Source organism: Cupressus sempervirens, chromosome 5, assembly GCF_028749045.1.
Source record: "Cupressus sempervirens isolate cs-2001-9-10 chromosome 5, ASM2874904v1, whole genome shotgun sequence".
NCBI lineage: Eukaryota > Viridiplantae > Streptophyta > Pinopsida > Cupressales > Cupressaceae > Cupressus > Cupressus sempervirens.
In genome coordinates this window covers 124,143,339-124,164,607 of record NC_143122.1, presented here as the reverse complement: position 1 = coordinate 124,164,607, position 21,269 = coordinate 124,143,339, and the positions used below count along the sequence as shown (strand labels likewise).

The following is a 21,269-nucleotide window of genomic DNA, read 5'->3' as shown; positions in this document are numbered from 1 at the left end:
TTTTTAATAATTTAATTTAATTATTATATATATATATATTATTGTAATGGGGGTAAATGGGAGACATCCCACTACAAATATAGGAGGAATTCCAAGACCCCCTCACAAGGGAAACCCAATTGGTACAAAGGGGAAGTACCAATACACGACTCCCCAAATGTAAGGATACTTGGGGTTTTGTTCCTCCTTTCCCTAAAGGAATGAATTGTAATGCTATAATGAAAGAAATTGCTATGAATCTGATTATGTAATTTGATTTATGAATGAAAGCATAGGGCGGAAAATGCTTACCAAAATACAAATTTGTAACGGATTGTCAAATTGTAGTGAAAGTTGAAATCAAATGAGATCTTTAACCTACAAGCCGGAATCTAGAACCAAGAAAATTTGGAAATCTCAAGTAAAGGTCGACTTCTGCGGTCAAGGTCAAAGTCAACCTCAACCCGCTTTGCATAAAAATCTGAAATTTGAAAAATGCATGAGAAATTGAAACCCTAGATCCACAAATCCGATACAAAAACTTGTAAACTTGTACCTATGCACAGGAAAGGGGGAATTTTTTTGGATGGGGCAGGGATTGCCTCATTCAAGCCCCAATTGAGGAATGAACCTTAAATTGAAATAGATATAAATGAAGAAATGTTAACATGTAGTAGAAGTAGATCTAACAGTGTAGAATATCATAGCAATGTTGATGCAATTATGTTTAATATGTGATCAAGTATGTTAATGCAATAGCCTTGACTCAACACAAAAACTAAATTAAGTCAAACCTCGTGTGTGGATGCTTCCAATTTACCTCAATGATGGATGCTTGAATGCATGAAAATAGATCTCCTCCTTGATGGCCAAAATCCACAATCTCCAATGAAGAAATAAGCTAGATCTAGGAGAAGAAATGCATGATGAATTATGAAGATCTTGAATGCTTGGATGGATGAAGAAGAATGCCTTGGTTACTTGAGTGAAGACTCCTTGAATGCACTTGCTTGATTGCTCCAGCATTGATTGGCTACAGAACTTATGGATTTTGTGTATGATTAAATAAAGAGAGAAGGCCTCCTTTTATATGGATTTCGAGATCAAAATTGAGAGGCCAATTGGACAAGGCGAGAAAATGAAAATATTTTGCATTAGGTTGAGGAACCAATTGAAAAGTACCTCTAGGGTTGAGGTCGACTTGTTGGCCCTAAGGTGTTGACTTTTAGATAAAGTTCCCAGGTTCGAGAAATATTGCGGGATTGAAGGAAATATGATGAATGCAAAAAAATGGCAGAAATGCATTTGAAGCATGATTTCTGTGATTGGAGGAATAAATAGGGGAAGCTAAGCATAGAAATTGATGCCAACCTAGAGGTTTGAGAAAGGAAAAAAGACCTTGATTTAAGTTATTAAATGCAATAAGAGGTCCTAATATACCAAACAACATTAAGGAAGGCTAAAAGGTCTTACAAAGCAAGTGTTCACTATCCAAGATTGTACATTTAGTCCCCACTTTAACAAGAGTATGAGGCAAGTCATACTCATGGTAAAGGAAGAGAGAGAAAAAGAGAGATGAAGAATGAGGCGAATTGCAAAGAGATAGGACATTGCTACGTCTAAGGACATAAACCCTTAAAGTAAGGATCCCAATCCTACATCCATGCACAAGGGCATGAAAGCAAAGCAAAATGAAAAACTCAAAACAAAAAATATGAAGGGGTTAGTAGTAAAACAAACTCCAAATCAACTAGCAATAGAGGCATCAGCTAGAAATGCCCCATCTACTAATATCTTGTCTAGAGTGCTATTGCAAGAGCATAAATGGTCACATAGAAAAAGTAAGAGCATTACAATGATGATACAAACTCCATGATCTAATTTACAAGCATGAAAGCAAAATAGAGTAAGAGAGATGTGATTACATTGCCTAGTATGATTTGTGTGTCTCACCATGAATCAAAAAAGGTAGATTTAAATAGTCTAGCAAGTTTGTGTGCTTGGTAATCAATCTCATTATAACCTTTATGCCTTCTGGTGGCTTTGCATGCACGTGCATGTGTGCTTCTCATGAATGCATTGTGCTCTATTATATGTGAAGAAATGTTTGTGTGCACACCATAGGGGTCAATTTGTTTGTCACCTTAGGGTTTGCATGTGTTTGTGTTCTCTGTGGATGGACAAGGGTTCGTTACCCATAGAGATATGTGCATGTAAATGTGCATCCCAGGAATGGACAAGGGCCACGTATACTCATTAGGGATCGATTGCAACAAAAATAAAAGTTAAAATGCATAAGTACAATATAAGGGAGGCCACATGTATGACCCCTCCTTATCATGGTTATGTATATATAGGCGTCATAAGGAAGAGAACCAAGGACATCTACTTCCATCAATAAGGAGATACCCTAAAACAATTATGTATGCCATAATCTTAGCTAAGAGCATGGACTTTTGTAAGCTAAGAAAATAGATAATCATGAAAGGATATTTCTCTTATGAGAAGAGATCCTTAAAAGGAAGAGATCTTGTTTACAAGACATCTACCTTCAAGAGGAGTGCCTAAACAAAGATAACTACTTTAAGACAAAAGAGGGGGAAGAGAAGAAGAATAAACCCATTTAGCCCCCTATTTCCAAGCGAAAGAGGGATTCGTGATTAAGGATGACAATCTTTGAATCACATAGTAAGGGAAAATGTTTATTATGAACATAGTTTTGCAAATAAAGAAGAGGTTGTGATCAAGGACATACACCTCTTGTATGTAAGAGAGAATCCCGTTAAAAACAACAATTCCTTCTGGGAAAATACTGTTACATGATAAACAAATGTCATAGTACTAAGGAAAGTAGAGCCTTAGACAAAGAGAAAAAGAATGGACAAATCATTTGTCCCCCAAGTGTGAAGGCAAGATACCTCATAGGATTTACGATTCTCAACAACATAAGGTGTAATATATATGTAAGAAAAGATATCACATATGAAGTAAATAAAAGGAAAGAATGATACCATGGATGATTATTAATGACAAACATGCACATCCAAGGCATGAAAATAAATTATGAAGCAGAGACGATCATATCTTGCAGGAAAGAAAGCAACACATGCCAAAAATAAGAATGTATCATAAGCTAATACAAACCACAAAGAGATGAAAGAAGAGAGGGGAGGATACCACATTATGCCATCTAAAGGAGCCATTCTATTTATATCGTACATACCTCCTAGAGTAACGAGAGATTTGTGAGAAAGGTATAATACTCCACCAAGGAGAAAAATCCTAAACAACAAAGAAATGCATATCACAATAGAAATAAAGAGGTGCCATGAAGAGACAATGGATCCTAGAGAGTAGACGAGAGAGAAAACAACAAAGACCTTAAGGGATAGGTTTTTTTTAACATACACACACTTGTGATGCAAAAATAAAGTTGCACATAAGAATGTAACACAACAAATCTATGCAAAGGACATCATAGCATAAAAGATGCAAGTCCATAAAGGGCAATGAATGGTGAAAAGAAGAGAGAAAAGAGAGATAACATATCAAGCTTCCAAAATGGTTTCTCTTAGATACCAAATATACATTTTCTAATGGACATAGGTTATGTACACTAGAAAAGGTATTAATGTATAAATATTCATGCAAATAAAGGGAGAAAATAGATCTCCCACAAGAATAGATGCACAAGGTGATACTTGCCCCCCCAAGGAAAAGGACCTATTGGGCTGCTTTCAAACTCATTATGTGACATAACAGAGAGCAACTCAGTAGGGGTTAGTAATCCTTATTGAATTTATGAAGAAGAAATAAAATGTCATGTCCACAAAGAAATTTACCCTGTTCAACATTATTATGAATGTATAAGAGAAAATCATCACAATCAAAAAGTAAATGTGTGTCATTGTGATGAAAAGGACATAAGAATACATTAATAACATCTTTGACAAAATTTTTAATCTCATTTAGGCTTGGACATAAGATTGCTATATACTCTCTTGGATAAAGCTTGACGAGTATCATGAGGAGATATAGATGGGGTTGGTAAAAGAAGATGAAGGGGAGGTCATGATGGAGTAGATGTAAGAGGAAAATTACGAAGGGGAACAAAACCTATACCGTGTTTGTTTCTTTGTTGAGGAGGCTTAATGAGAACTTTGATGCCATGTTCATTAATACCAAGTCCCAACCTTTATAACCTTGTTAAGTAGTCAAATCATAACTCCTAGTATAAGTAGCTCTAAGGGTAGATGGAGAAAGCAATTTACCTTGGGATGAATAAGCATATGTAGTATATGGAGGAATAGTGAGAGGGATATTGTCTTTAGTAGGACTAGGCTTATTGTGGTAGGTAATAATATGCTTGAAATATGCCTCTTATTAGGAAACCTTGTATTAGCTAATTTCATTATACCATATGCAAGAAAACTATGTAAGGATATGAACAACATGAAATGAAAGAAACTCTCATAACATACACCTCATAAGTATGATAGAGAGAAGTAAGGATAAAGGTGATCATTGAAATGATTACGCACCATTTTAGAGATTTCCATGTTGATAAACACAAAACCTTAAATCTCCAAAATGTAATGCTCAAAGAGGATCTAACAAAGAAGATCTAACTACCAAACCAAGACGGTGTAAACGTAGGAGTGGTAGGTTCACCAAAATGTAATTGGGTGAATGGGAGACACCCTACTACGGATGTAGGAGGAATACCAATATCCTTCCACAAGAGAAACCCAATTGGGACAAAAGGGTACCAAAACACAATCTCCCTAAATGTAAGGATACATTGGGTTTTGTTCCTCTTTTCCCTAAGAGAAGGAATCATAATGCTGCAAGGAAAGAAATTTCTATGAAACTAATTATGTAATCTGATTTATGAAAGAAAGAGATATGAAATAGAAAGGGGGAAAATATGCACATAAAGATACAAACTTGTAAATGGACTGTCAAACTGGAGTGGAAGCTAAAATCAAACGAGATCTGTAACCTATAAGTTGGAATATGTGAACTTAAAAATTCTGGAAGTCTCAGGTAAAGGTTGACTTCTGGGGTCAAAGATCAACTTAAGGTCAACCTCAACCTGCTCTACACAAAAATCAGAAATGTTTGTCAGAAACTAAAACCCTAGATCCGCGAATTCAATCCGAAAACCTATAAACTTGCACCTATATACAAGAAAGGGAGGAATTGGTTGGTGGGGAGGGGTTTGCCTTGGTCAAGCCACAGTTGAGGAATCAACCTTAAATTGAAATAGATATAAATGAAGGGATGCTAACATGTAATAGAAGTAGATGTAACAATGTAGAATATCATAGCAATGCCAATTTAATTATGATTAATATGTGATCAAGTATGCGAATGCAATAGTATTGACTGAACACAAAAGCTAAATGGATATTATGTAAGACAAAATCTCATGTGTGTGGATGCTTGCAATTTGCCCCAATGATGAATGCTTGAATGCATGAAAGTGTCTCCTTCTTGATGGCCAAACTCCACTATCTCCAATGAAGAAAGAAGCTAGATATAGGAGAAGAATTGCATGATGGATGATGGAGATCTTGAATGCTTGAATGGATGAAGAATAATGCCTTGGTTGCTTTCTTTAAGAATTCTTGAATGCACGTGCTTGATTGCTTGAGTGTGGATTGCCTATAGAACTTTTGGATTTTTTGGATAATCAGATGAAGAGAGGTCTCCTTTTATACAAGTCTGGGATCAAAATCAAAAGGGCCAATTGTATAAGGTAGGAAAATGACAATATTTTGCATTTGGCCCAGGAACCAATAAAAACTTATCACTCGGTTTGAGGTTGACCTCAATCCCTAGGTGTTGACTTCCAGGCAAAGTTCCTAGATCCAAGAAATATTGTGGGATCAGAGGAAATATGATGAGATATATAGATAAAATGGCAGAAATGCATTTAAAGCGTGATTTTTGTGATTGGAGGAATAAATATGAAGCCAAGCATAGAAATTGATCCCAACCTAAAGTTTTGAGCAAGATTGGAGGAAGAGAAAAAGGACCTTGGTTTAAGTTATTAAATGCAATAAGAGGTCTTATTATACCAAACCATATTAAGGAGGCCTCAAAGGTTTTACAAAGCGAGTGTATACTTTTTAAGATGGCACAATTATTATTATTTATCATATTATTATTATTGTAATAATAATAATTAGATAAACTGTAGGGAAAATTAATATTTTATTCATTTTTCCTAGTGACTTGTTCTATAATTTTGTCCTTTGTAATTATTTTTGTATTATATTATAATTTATTTCTATTTATTTGATCTTGTATTTTAATTTATCATTATAAATTTATTTATATTTGTATTTTAATTTTATTATAGTTTAATATTACTATTTGTTTATTAATTTCTTTTTGAGAGGGGAACACCACAATTAGTGGTGATGATTATTTGTACTTTTAAGCCCAAAATTAATACGTGTATTATATGTAAAGTTTCTACAAATTCTGTGTGATCAGACTGAGATAATAACTTCTATGATGCTTGCTGAAGATGATTGTTGTGAATCAGACTTGTATGAAGTAATGCCAATAATATAAATATTATTCTAAAATGTTTTTGTCTTTGCAAGTATTCATATAAGGTAGAATTGCTTAAAGGAGCAGACTGTATATAATTTGTGTGTCCTTTAACTACAACCACACCCTATATAAATACCATAACCAAAGGGCATGTCCCTTAAAGGGACATGACCCTATCTAGGTCGGCGCACAACTGCTTTCTCATAATCGACACTCAAAGGAGGTATTGGTTAGTAAACAAATTTAATTAAGATTAGTTAGGGTTAATACTAAAACACAATCATCTGAAGCCTTCATAAGGTATTACATGAAAGATAAGATCTGTGCGATCTGCACAGTTAGATCAATATGGTGATCAAAGTTATAGTTTTACCACTCCCTCTTAACTTGATAATCATATTGAGAGATAACATATCTAGCATCATCAATTACGATGAATAAGCATAGATTGATACTCTATATCTATTTGAATCTTCTAAGCATGTGGTGTCATTGAACACATGATACTAAGTTATATTACTAAACTTGTGATATGACTTATCACTCATACTAGTGATAATAATTTTGCATGGGATGCAATATACAGGATAAAACTGGAAAATCCTTCCTTTATCCAAGTTGTGACTCGTAGGTACTGGCAGGCCTATATCACAATATGATCCTGAGTTAAGATCTACTAGAACATATGATAAACTCTGGAGAATAATTAAATATTTTTCCAAGTTGTGACTCATAGGGATAGAGATGTCTACATCACAATGTGATCTTGAACTTATCTAGATCTTGACAGTAGATCTCTATTGTTTAGCACATTATCTAAGAGATCGTCATCTCTCATAATGTCTTTTATACAAGTGTTCCTTATCTCGGAGATCGTCACCTCTTAGATAATGAATACAAATGGTCAGTCAATAGCTTGACAATAAAAAATTATTTTATTAATAATTTAAAGAATACAAATGTTTTATAATTCAACCATACCAAGTCTTTTCCTGAAGTGGTCTATCTTCACTCGAGAGAGAGGTTTGGTAAGAATATCTGCTGTCTAATCTATAGTGCAAATGTACTCTAATTTTACAATATTATTGTCTACCATATCTCGTACATAATGGTAAGGAATTTCTATATGCTTGGACCTGTCATGAAAAATTGGATTCACAAAAAGCTTGATGGAACTTTGATTATCACAATGAATAATCGTAGGATTCATGGCTTGATCAAATAATCCCACAAATAACTTTCTAAGCCAAACTACTTCCTGAGAGGCCATTGCTATGGCAATGTATTCAGCTTCTGTGGAACTTTGAGCTATTGATGTCTGCTTTTCTGCATATCCATGATATTATTGCTGATCCTAAACTGAAACAACATCCTGAGTGCTTTTTCTATCATTAGCACTTCCACCCCAATCTAAGTCAATGAATCCATGTAAGTCCAAGTCAACTTTCTCATATTTGAGCCCAAGGTAATTAGTACCTTGTAAGTATCTCATAATGTGTTTAATTGCAACTAGGTGAATCTCCTTTGGCTCACACATAAACTGACTTAAGGCATTAACAACATAGCAAATATCAGGTATTGTATTTACCAAGTACATAAGAGACCCAATCATTTGTTTGTAAAAAGTAGAATATATGGAAGGTGATTCTGTTGTTGCTTCCTTAAGTTTATATAGATTAGTTTCCATTGGAGAAGACATGGGCCTGTAGTTACACATTCCAAATCTCTTCAAGATGTCTAATGTATGCTTTCCTTGATTAAGTATTATGCTGTCAGAATTCTGCCATACTTCCAATCCTGGGAAGTAGTGAAGAAGTCCTAAATCTTTCATCTCATATTCTCTGATTAGATCTTTCTTGCATTGATCTATAAAATGATCATCATTTGTTATTAGTAAATCATCAACATATAGTATCAAAATTACCATATCATCTTTATCCCTTTTATAATATAGATTGGGATCAACTTCATTCTTGGAGAATCCTAAGTTGGAGAGATACTTATCAATTCTTTAATACCGAGCCCTTGGAGCCTGTTTAAGCCCATAAAGAGTTTTCTTGAGCCTGCAAACAAAAAATTTAGGGTCATGAGTTTCAAATCCTTCAGTTTCCTCCAAACATACCTCTTTTGTAATCTTTCTATTCAGAAATGTTGTTTTTACATCCATTTGATGTACTTTCCATCCCTTTGATGCTGTAATAGCTAGGACTACTCTTATAGAGGTGTATCTGGCAACAGGAGCAAAGGTTTCTTCATAATTAATTCCCTCTTTCTAAGAGAATCCTTTGGCTACAAATTTGGCTTTATATTTTTCAATGCTACCGTCAGCGGGATGTTTGATTTTAAATATCCATTTAGAAGAAACAACAGATTTTCCTTCAGGCCTCGGAACAATTTTCCAAACATCATTCTTAATAATGGATTAGATTCTTTTGTCATAGCATCCTTCCAAGCTGAAAGTTTAATTGTATTTGAAACATTGGTAGGTTCTAATTTAGATAAATCACTCATGTTTGCTACATAACTAGAAAATCTTTTGGGTCTCTTACTTTCTTATAAGGTCCCAGATGGTACATCAAAGTCTTGTGCTTCCTCTACAGTCTTAATGGCCCAAAGTGGTCTTTTCTTAGAATTTTGAGTTTCCTCAAGATTAAGATTTTGAATTTCATCTTCAATTTCTTCAATGTTCTCCCTCTGAAATTCAAATTCAAGATTTTCTTCAGAACTAGGTAAAGGAGAGGGATCTTCAGAACTTAGGGCTCTCTTGAATGCTAAATCTTCTTCAAATATTACATCCCTACTAAGTTCAATATTTTTTTGACCAAGTATGAAAATCCTATATGCATTAAATGTATCACTATACCCAACAAAAATACCTTTCTTCCCAGAGGGTTCTAACTCAGTTCTCCTTTCCTTTGGAACATGTATATACACTGGGCATCCAAATATCCTAAGATGACTTATATTAAGTTTAGCCTTAGTAAAGACTTCTTTAGGAGTTTTATCTTTAAGGTAGGAATGAGGACACTTGTTTTGAATATAGATTGTAGTACAAGAGGCTTATGCGCAAAGATAATATTCTAAATTTTGATCAAATATCATAGCTCTTGCCGCTTTCATAATTGTTCTATTTTTCCTTTCTGCTACCCCATTTTGTTGTGGGTTATAAGGAACAATATATTCCCTCTTAATTCCTACTTTACAAAATTCTTTAAACAAATCTGAAGTATATTCCCCTCCATTATCAGACCTAAGAGTTAAAATTGTGTCTTGATAAGTTTTCAGTTAAGGTTTTGAATTCATTCAATCTCTTAAGAATTTTTTCTGATTCTTCACCTTTTAAGAAGTAAATCCAAGTTTTCCTAGAGAAGTCATTTATAAAAAGTATATAGTACCAAAATCCTCCAAGAGAATGAACAGAGATAGGTCCACATAAATCTGAGTGGACTAATTCCAAAATATTGTTAGTTTTTCTAGTGCTATCATGAAATGTACTTTTGGTGTTCTTACCTAGAGCGCATCCTTTGCATATACTTGAATGATCTTTATTCAACTTAGTTAAATCAGTAACCGTCTTCTCCATAGTCGATAAGGTTTTGAAATTTAGATGTCCTAACCTTCTGTGCCATATTTCGTTTATATCAGTAGCTTCATGAATTAAGGCTTGAATAGATTGACTAGATTTTGTATTGAATTCATACAAGTATTCGTTTCTTTGACCAATCAATTTTGATTTCTTAAATGAGGAGATCTTGGACCAGGTCAGTACTTTACTGCCCATGAATGTAACATTATGTCCATCATCTTCAAGCGTTGTAACAGAGATTAGATTCTTTTTTATTCCTGATACATAGAGTACTCCTTTGAGTTGTAGAGCACTACCCGACTTTAGTTTCAAGGTGCAATTCCCAATTCTTTTGATAGAATGAGTTGAATTATATCACCGATGGTAACTTTGCCATCAACTTTTTTTGATATAGAATCTAGTGCTTCTTTGTATCCTGTAATGTGTCGAGATGATCCACTATCAATCACCCATGCTTTGCTAGATACTTCATTTGATAGTGCAGAATACAATACATGATTCTCAGGATCATAGTTATCTTCTTTCTTAGTAATGTTTGTACAGTTTACTTGCTGCTTTGTATTCTCAGGGCTATTAGATCTGTAGTGTCCAAATTTTTCACATTTGAAGCATTTCATTTTGGATAGATCTTTCTTAGGTTTGTCATTCTTTTGATTATCCTTCTTCTTGAAGTGCTTCTTCTTACCTATATAAGAATTTGTGTTGAGAACATGAAGTTCTTCATCTTTAGTTTTCAACTTTCCTCCTTTCTTAAGTTTTCTAGATTCCTCTTGAAGTCTATCTCCTTTAAGTCTATTGAAGTTAGGAAGATTGTCTCTAGCACTTACTCCTTGTGCAAATGTTTCCCATAAATCTAGTAACCCATCTATAGCCATAAGTGTTAGTTCCTTGTCTTCAATTATGGTCCCTATACTTGAAAGATCATCTCTTAGACTAGCAACCTTTAGGAAGTACGAATTCATAGATTCTCCCTTCTTTATTTGTATATGATTTAGCTGCCTTTTTAGTGCAAGGGCTCTAGTTGCATTGTTAACCTCATATGCATTTAATAATACATTCATCATATCAAATGTTGTTTGATGTTTCATTAGCATAGGTACTATTTCATTTTCACTCCATCTAATATGATCTGCATGGCTTTCCTATTTCCTTTACTCCAGATAGTTCTATTAGGTATCAACAACAGGTTGCTTGGATGCTGAGTCAACGAACTGTTTCACATCATTGTCTTCCAAAATCATCATGATTCTGAATTTCCAAGCAACAAAATGTTCTTTTCCATCAAACCTGTCCTCATGTCTGATTGTGTTTGCCATTGAAGATAGAAGGAAGTTGCTAGATATTCAAAATCTGATTGTCAATTTGTAGAGCCTAGGTTCAACCACTAGAGCTTTGATACCATGTAAAGTTTCTACAAATTCTGTGTGATCAGACTGAGATAATAACTTCTATGATGTTTGTTGAAGATGATCTTTGTGATTCAGACTTGTATGAAGTAATTTCAATAATATAAATATTATTCTGAAATGTTTTTGTCTCTGCAAGTATTCGTATAAGGCAGAATTGCTTAAAGGAGCAGACTGTATATAATTTGTGTGTCCTTTAACTACAACCACACCCTATATAAATACCATAACCAAAGGGCATGTCCCTTGAAGGGACATGACCCTATCTAGGTCGGCCCACAACTGCATTCTCATAATCGGTGCTCAAAGGAGGTATTGGTTAGTAAACAGATTTAACTAAGATTAGTTAAGGTTAATACTAAAACACAATCATCTCAAGAAGTCGCTGATCATGTCTAGACAGGGAGCAGTATACATATAAGCCTTCATAATGTATTACATGAAAGATGAGATCTGTGCGATCTGCACAGTCGGATCAGTATGGTGATCAAAGTTACAGTTTTAACATTATACACTTTCAATTACCTCAGACCTTAAGTAATTTGGACGCACTTGATGCTTGAATGTCTATATTGACTTATTTGGATCCGAAGAGAAATCTGTATTCATGCATGTTCACACTTTGCAATGGCTGTGTAACGAAATGTCTTTTGCCAGAAAGTTATTCTTTTAAGGGCTGTGCTTGTTGTTTGTAAAAGCTGAATGGGAGTAGTTATAACCATTGTTAGCTGTATTTAACCTCAGGATTGACTTGGCAAATCAGAATTTATTATTGAAATTCAATTACTTGCAATTGAAATTGGGAAAATGAAGGAAAATTTTGGCAAACTAAAAAATGTTGAAGATTATATTAATAAACAGAGATTTTATTATAATATTTGTTGTTATCCATCCCAAATAAAGTGTTTAGAGATAGATTCGACTGTAAAATTAGTGCTTTGTGACACCCATGGCTATCTTTTTAGTACTTGTTTTAGCATTAGTTTCAATTTGTGTTCTATTTTTAATTAGAGGCGCTATCTTTTAAGGTGTACATAAGCAAGCATAAAATGAAAATGACAATAAGGTCAAGGCAAAGTATTTAGATTTCCTACATTTTTTGTGACTTGTTGCGAAAGCTTTCATGCAAAGTGTTGAAAACCCTCTGCCATTGGAATATGGAGTCAAAACTAAAGCATTTCTTTCAATGCAACCCAAAACAAATTTTATATTATGGGGTTCCCATTCTGAAGAACTCTGCCCTATCTTTTAAAGACAACTTCAAACTTCAAATCTTTGACATGCATTCGTATTTTAAGAAAATCCAAATCAGTAGTAAAAAAGCTGGGAAAAATTAATAGGGAAAAACTAAATTTATAGGCAAAAATGGAAAAACTGGTTTAATCTCTGATTTCGTAACTTTTGAATGATTATTTCTCAAACATTTTGCCAATTTTTTTCAAATTGGTAATCTACTCTGAAGTGAATTGCCTTTGACTGCGGCTCACAATCAATTGTGATTTTATCCCAAAGTCTGCTTCTAGGTTTATAATCTAGAAAGAATTCTGTAACTGTTCTGTATGATCTGCCTTGTCCTTGGTGGAAAATAAGAATGCTATTTGGGAACAACATAACAAAGTTTCCAAGGAAAGGGCTACAGAATATTATTTGATCTAATGCACAAGCTAAAATGATCAGCAATACTATTAATTATAATGCCCCCCCTTTTCACATTGTCCTTGGAGATAGTAATTTGTAAGATTTTTTCTTATTGTTAATTTTATGCAGATTATGGTGCCTCACAAAATAGTGCTTGGATATGTGGAAATTTATTAGCATTTCCATCTTTTGTCTTCTATTTTGGAATAACTTAGTTTGTAGAACTTGAAAAAACTGTAAGTAGGCATTGCAATTTCTTGCTTGATCTCTTCTATGCATATGCCTAAATGAATTTAATAATATTCTTTACTTCACTTTTCTTCTTAGATTATGGTACGTCACAAAATATTGGTTGCATTTTCTTTTTTCCATAAGAAATCAACTGATCATAAGAAAAGTCCGCGGCACTCAGATGTTATTACTGTATGATAATTTTTGATCAGAATGGTGTCAGTCTGGAATCTGGTTGCTGAGACTGGGGCACTAATTGGACATACAGTATATCACTATATTATCCACAGTTGCATGTTTCCCAACAATCTTATTGTGATGGAAACAAGTGAACTTTCATTGAATATCATTGTTTTTATGTAGCTGTTTAGTTTAGATTTATCAGTATTCAGAACTTCTGAAAACTTATTTACCAATTACCATAACATGCCTTGTGGGTTCACTCTGTAGATCCCAGGTCTAAAGTTTTGGATCAATCTCCCTGGATCCACCATTTAGTGATGAAGAATATAACCATTTTAGTTTTCTGTTTCTGATAAATTATTGAAGTTTTTTGTTTCATTTCTGATCATGCCTTTTGATCCTTAAATAAAATTTACTTTTCTCTATACATTTTAGTCTTAATACCAGCTTCTCGGTTAGGATACGTGGAAATATCCTGCTCCTGAAGCAAGAACTTGTACATTTCTTTCTTATTTTTAACACCTATTAAACCACGTTTTACATATGTGGATTTTGTTCTTGCCTGTTAGGCATATTTGCAAGCAGAGAAATTGAGCCACAGCATGTAAAGGATTAATTTCCAAATGCTTTCAGCTTAAGTTATTTGATATTTCCAGTCTAAATAAAATCTGTTAAATATTCACTAAAATTTGTTTAATTTTGAAACCCTTAAATTTGCTCATATCAACCAATGTAAATCCGAAGTTTGAACGGAGCTATTGAGAATATAATTTTGAAACTTTGCTTATGTATTTTGTAATAACTTATTTGTCTATGTTTTGATCTTCTTTCTGATGGAGAACTGCTGTTATTTTTTATATACAATCAGACGAGTGCTTCTAAGAGTAGATGGAGTTTCCGGAAAAGAGCTTCTCATCACCGGGTGCTTAGAACAACTGTGGTAAAAGAAACGTCGTCCCCAAGTGAAGAGTGCAATGAGAAGGGATTAATGTATGAACAGGACAAACAGGCAATGCCTATAAGCACAGAAAAGATTACCCTCTCAACACTGATGGAGAATACATCAGTAGATGCAGAAATTACAGTGACACCAAGCACAACAGAAGCAAGTGTTAGTGGTGCTGTTGAAAGTGGTGATAATGCTAATAAAAGCATGGAAGTAAATTCAGCCATCCAGATCCAGGCAGCTGTCAGGGCATATTTGGTATTCATACTATCACGCTTTTCATTTCTTTAAATTTATTGATGCATTTAGTCCCTATTTATTTTATTTCTGATATTTTTGGCTTCACCAAATTTAATTGAATACTGGGGACATAACATCCATCATAGCTTTTACTGCTGTCACATTTATGCTACGAGGAATGCTATTTTGATTTGTTAAATTTTTCTGTATTTTAAGGCAGCAATTTATATTTATATTTGTGTTTTCTCAGGCTAGGAGAACATTATGTCGTCTCAAAAGCATTATAATATTACAAGCCCATGTTCGTGGGCGGTTAGTTAGGAAGCAGGCTGCAAGAACTTTGCGTTGTGTGCAAGCAATCATCAAACTACAAGCCTTGGTTCGTGCTCGTCAAGTCAGATTATCAGAACAAGGATTGGCCATTCAAGAGAGACTTCAACTTATACGGCAACAGAATGGTTCAGAACAAAGCAAATTGGTAAGAATTAACTAGTTTAAAATTATTGGAAAGTAAGAAAAGGAAATACTTTTTGTGCTAGCTTGTGTGTAGTTGTCATTATTTTTTGATTTTCACTCTAGTTGTTCATTAAAAGCTTATCTGAATTCTTTTACTGTTTCAGGAGAGGAATAGTTCAAACCCTTCATTGAACAATAGTTGCATTCTGGCTGGGAAGCTATTTACTAATGGATTTGCTCGTCAGGTGAAGTCACTTGAGCATCTATCTGTCAATTCATTTTTGATGTACTTTTACATTTGCATTCAAAACACAACGATTTGGGATACTGATATTTTAGCTTTGGCTGCTTTTAAAAGCTTTTAGAGACTGTACCAAAGGCAGATTCTGTGCATATGGAGTATGACACAGATGATTCCAATTCAGGATGGAAATGGTTGGAACGTTGGATGTCTGCTTCCTCCAGAGAGTCTATTTTGTTGGTTCAGCCAAAGAATGGCATGGATCATCAACAGCAGATTGAGAAAGCAGAATCTTTAGAGGCCAAAGCGATCAGAAAGGAGTTAATTCCAGAATTAGCTCCAAACTTGAACCAGCCTAAGGTTAGCTTGGCAGGGAAACTGAATTCAACATTAAATTCAACTCCAGACCAGCTTCGACCTGAAGATGGGAGGAACATTGATAGCTCACGGAAGGTACCAAGATCAATATCAGATTCTATTGCAGATCAACTGAGCAAGCAGTTGAAAGAAGTGTCAAGTTCAGGTTTTAGGAAGCATGAAGTTCAAAATGAGGACTCTGATAATACTTTAAAAGCGGCTTCAGAATTAACATTGGATAATTTTTCAAATCAACACAAAATTGAGTCTGAGAAATGCAATGATAGCCCAAGAAATGTGCAATATTCAAAATGTGATTCTGTATCTGATAATTCAAACAACCAGTTGAGAAATTTGTTCAATTCAATTTTGGAGCCTGTTTTGGATCATTCTCGAGTTGAATCTGACCATTCTCAGATGACCTTAGAAAAGAAAATCCATTCAATAGTGGATTCCTGTTCTTATGAGACCAAAGTTGAAGGTGACAACTTAACACGTGATTTGACAAAAGGATCAAATTCAATTTCTGATCTGGACCCACATATGTCTGAACTGAGGAATGTTATTTCTGCCCACAACTTGAGAAAGAATTTGGACTCTATACCGGATTCTGTTTCAGTTCAGCAAAACATAGAGGGGAAGGATGACTCATGTGCAATGACAGATCCTCTGTATGAGGTAAATAATGAAACTAAAAGTTCCAATTGTAGCTCAAGCAAGGTGCCAGATTCAACAAGCAATGTGCATTTGAATCAGCAGAAGCAGGAGGCCGAGAATTCTCTGTTGAACTCTAGTGATGTATCAAATTTGATATCAAATAGTGAACAAGTTTTCTGTGAGGCAAAAACTGGAAGTCCCAATTGCAGTTTGGAACAGACATCAAATATGAAACCACAAATTACTTCAGTTCAGGTTGAGGCTGAAGCAGGGAAATGCGCTCATAGCTCAAGGAGGTTGTCAACTTCAAAGTTGGACTCGGTTCTGGATCAGCCTAATGTTACGAAGAAGTTTATGAATTCAACATTTGAGCCCAATTCCGAGCAAACCAAGTATGAAACTGAGAAAACTATGTCAAGTTCAGCAAATATGGAAAATTTGGCAGTGTTTTCTTCAGATGATATTAGTGTGCAGCCAGAGAAGGTATCAAGCTCAGAAATAGATTATGTTGCAAATCAACCCATAAATGAACTAGACAAAGATCCAACATTTAATTCTGCGTCAGATCAGCTTACAACTCCTATTGAAGCTGACAATTTTAAATGTGGCAAGGATAAATTATCAAGTTCAATAGCTGATTCTGTTTCAGATGAGCTTGAAGCTAGATCTGAGAAGTTAATACCCAGCTTAACAAACATGTCCACTTTAGATTGTGCTTCAAATGCAAATAAATCAATGTCTCGTGAGTTGCATAGAATGCAGGAACCTGTTCCAATTATTCAGGGGTCATCCCCCATTCAGCTTTCTGCTAGTTCACCTGAAAGATCAGATGATTCAATAGTTCAGCAAAACCCTGTTTCCTGTGGGAATTCCATTTCCAGTAATCCAGTTATGGTTGAATCACCTATAGAAAATGACACTGAAAATTCTGCAATCAATAGGAAGGCTACAAGAAAACAGAAAGTTCTAAGCTCTGCGAAATCTGATCATTCACCAAACAACTCTCAAGTAATTCCATCTGTTCCTCATTACATGGCTGCCACAGTATCAGCAAAAGCAAAGGCCCGTCCTCATAACTCTCCAAAGTCAAGTCCAGATGCCCATGAGGATGCTAGTAGCGCAAAGAGAAGAAACTCTCTACCAGGTTCACATGGGAAGCAACAATCTGTGTCTCCACGAAGGTCACTAACTCAACTTCAAAGAAATTCCAATGGAAACAGTGTTCTTTCCCCAACAGCTTCCTTGGGTATGAAGTTCGACTTTTGTTTCTTAGATTTTGCATATTTTGTGATCCTAATCAATTTGGTTATGGTGTGACTTTTTTCATCAAAGTTATGTTCTTACCATATGCATTTAGAGTTTTCTATTTTTTTTGTTTTGTTGTGTATCTAGGACTCCTTTGCCTGAAATTTGTACGATAATATGCTATTATAGAATACATTTAGCACTAGCATATATATAATTTGGCTACATGTGCAAAAAATGCAAGTTATTCTTTTGGAGTAGTTTCGTAGGATTCTAATGTTTTGTAACGTTTGTATTTCAGAAAAACAGAAGCAGGAGTGGCGAAGGTGATAAATTTGGACTGTGTTTTACCTACTACTCGAGTCTTTGAGATAACATTCCAGTGGCTATGGGACCTGCTTGCTGATAAAGGACTAAAGGACCTCGTGTAAAATGTTATAAACCTAGGTTAACTTCATATTCTTCAGCGGAGTGGGTTCCCAGCTTCCATGCAGGTTCTTGAGTTCTACAATGCACTACAAATTGTTAGAATTGAGGCTAAACCTGAAGTATGCTAGTGTGCTTAATAATGTTGTAGATAAAAACTTATGCTCAGATTGAGACTGTAAGTTTGCATCCCAAGATTTTTCTTGATCTATAAAAAGTTGTGTTGTTTGGTGTCTGCTTGGATAGCAGTTCAGTGGTATTCAAGTTTTATCTATATTTGTACATCCTGCTTCAGTTTAACATATTTGATAGTTTCGGAAGCATTGTATTTTGTCAGACCTAATAATTGATGAAGCTTAGCTGGCGCTTTAGTTATGTTCTGTGTAGTCCAAGATTGAATCTGGGCATCATCTCCATTTCAATGAGATAGATCTCCTATATCAGATTGTAAAATGACATGATTTCCAATATAGTATATGTCTCTGATTAAGAGTTTACAGAGATTCACCATACTGTGGTTTCAAGAGGATTTAAGGTTTTACAAAGTCATGGGTTAACTTGAGATATCCTGTATTTGTACTGGTTTGAAACATTTATGCAGGGCAGATGACCCCGGAATTTTTGGCTAGCCGATGATCTTTATTGCTCCAACCAGTATGCTCTGCTATCAAGCTATTAAGTTTATGATTCTCATTTCTCAATTCCAAAAAATCTTAGTGATGTGAAATTTTGACTGAAGGAATATGTAGCCATCCTTGTTAACTTCAACTTGAGCTTGCCTTCCTTTTAGAGTTCCTCCTTGGATTAGCAATTTGATATACATAGTCCATTCCTCATTTTATTTGTAGTTATTTTCTTTGTTGGCTTTACCTCTATTTTTTTTGGGCAATGTTTTTTTGTGCTAATCTATATACATGGGCCATATCTTGCTAATGCAGTTACTTGAGCCATGGCCTCTCTGTTTTCTTACTCCAAAGAAATGTCATTCTCAAAACCAATTCCAAAATATGTAGTGAAACCATGTGCAGGGCTGGGGCAATTGCTTCAACGTCAAGGAAAGGTATGAGTTGATAGGATTTTCTGCCTTTGATGAGAACACATAAACACTGCTTGATTTTTTTTCCGTTCAGCTCAAACTGCAAAGGCTCAAGTTAGCATTGATTAGGATTTGAGTCTTGAGCCTGTCTACCAGAAGATAAAAAATAAAAATAAAATCATAACAGTAGTGATGGACACCCATCAGAGTGCAACAGAGTTTGGATGGATATAAAATTTTAAAGTGGAGCATATCAAGCTGAAGGACAATAACCCGTTTTTCGCATTATGATTGATGTTATATCCCCTCGTTTGAAACCCTATTTTCATCATCTGCTTTTGGATTAAGACTTAATAAAGCCGTTTGAACTCGCACTAGTGTTAAAAGAATAGAGAGAGAGGTTATAATTGGGAAGGAACCGCAGGATTGATGTACACTCAGGTGTTGGAGAATTAATAGGAATGCAAGTATAACCTAACACCCCCAAGTACGAGAGGCTACTTTCAAGGACCCAAAAATTACTGCATCTTAATCATCTCTTTTCAGGAGGATCTTCAAATCATAACTAAACTGGAATCAAACAGAAGGCACTGGTGCCCTGCAACAAAATACAAGCAATCCATGTAATGTAGAAAATACGACAGCATTACATGAAGATAGAAATACTACCATACACATTTTTTATTGCAATGTTCATCCGTCTCAGTGGCATCCATGGCACAATCTTTAATGAACACATGAAAATCTTTCAATGAACACGTGGAATTTATCTGTAGGCATTGCTTGGCTATAAGGTGGCGATGAGCTTAAAAATCAAGACTTGCTGTCTATTTATGTTTGGGGATAAACCCTTCCGGAAACAGCCAGCACATTGACCAAAATATTGCAGTGATTTATGCAGAACGATAAGGTGGCATGTGAACAGTTCTTGCTACATACTCAATGCAATCAATCTCAACAGGTTGCTCTAGCCTTACGTAGTTGTTTATTACTTTTGATGAAAAGTAGCAACATTTAGTCTGATTTACACCAGTGAATAAGTCTGTGCTGTGTGGTAAATTAGTAGTTATGAAATTTCCTGAAATCTGGTATATGGGTTTGTCAGTAAACATTTTCTATACCCATCTCTATTGAAAATTTTGGTTCTATGATATAAGGCGAGGACCGGCCAAATGCATGCATGTCATGCATTGAAGACAAGCCTTTGACGTTCAGTTTTTACAGCATTTGCATTTGATGAAATAAAAAGGGACTCGTTCACAATTTTTTTCATGTTAAATGAGTGAATAATTAAACGGACTTGAGGTAAATAAAAGAGTTTATTTTGATAATGCAAGAACTGTATTTTAAACCATTTCTCTGATTTTGTATAAAAAAATATGGTGTGTTCATCACTGCCGATAAATCCTTATAATCTTGAAACTAGATTGGATATGCACATTTTAGTCAATAAACTAGGTGCTGGAACTGACATTTGTTAATTCCAAACCTGAGGGTACTGGATGGATACCGTGCATGCCGACCAGAAAGCTTGCTATCTGCTTGTCATCATCCCTAAATGGTTTGTTCCAAGCTTCACGATAAGAAATGTGACATGGGAATTTGAAATTTGCCATTGTTGAATTTTAATGGGGGTCTGCAAGCCATCCCAGAAATACCATGTAGTTGGCCGGAAAATTGAAAATCCTATCCATTTATCAGTGAGTTTTTATCTCCCTCTAGTTTTAATTCTTGTTTTAATATTTATTAGTTGTTAACTCCACTTTTAATTATTGTTTTTTTTTGATCTCCACATTAGATTTATTATTAACTTTTGATTTTAATATTAGTTTAGATTTTAGTTTTCAAATTATTTTAAATTATTTTTTATATTAGTTTAATTTTTTCTTTAAATAGTATTTTTTAGTTTCTATAATTTATTTAGTCAATAGAATATTTATTAGACATATTATTATTTTTTATTTCTCTTATTTGTTTTTTATGAGTACTTTTAAATGATTTTTTTTTTTCATATTTGATAAATTTAATTTAAATAAAAAATATTTATTAATCTATTTAAAAGATTTTAGTAAATA

The 21,269-nt window shown here is 34.5% G+C and overlaps 1 protein-coding gene across 1 annotated transcript in view; it reads left to right on the top strand.

Moving 5' to 3' along the window:
- The window catches only part of LOC149554822 (uncharacterized), a 56,258-nt gene extending 37,864 nt beyond the window's left edge, over positions 1 to 18,394 (top strand). Inside the window, exons 2-6 of the mRNA XM_089828835.1 lie at positions 14,459 to 14,794; positions 15,027 to 15,254; positions 15,397 to 15,477; positions 15,591 to 17,733; positions 18,034 to 18,394. Of these exons, the coding sequence (XP_089684961.1) occupies positions 14,459 to 14,794; positions 15,027 to 15,254; positions 15,397 to 15,477; positions 15,591 to 17,733; positions 18,034 to 18,062 (2,817 nt within the window). The 3' untranslated portion in view covers positions 18,063 to 18,394. The remainder of the gene's footprint in view (positions 1 to 14,458; positions 14,795 to 15,026; positions 15,255 to 15,396; positions 15,478 to 15,590; positions 17,734 to 18,033) is intronic.
- The last annotated feature ends 2,875 nt before the right edge of the window (positions 18,395 to 21,269 follow it).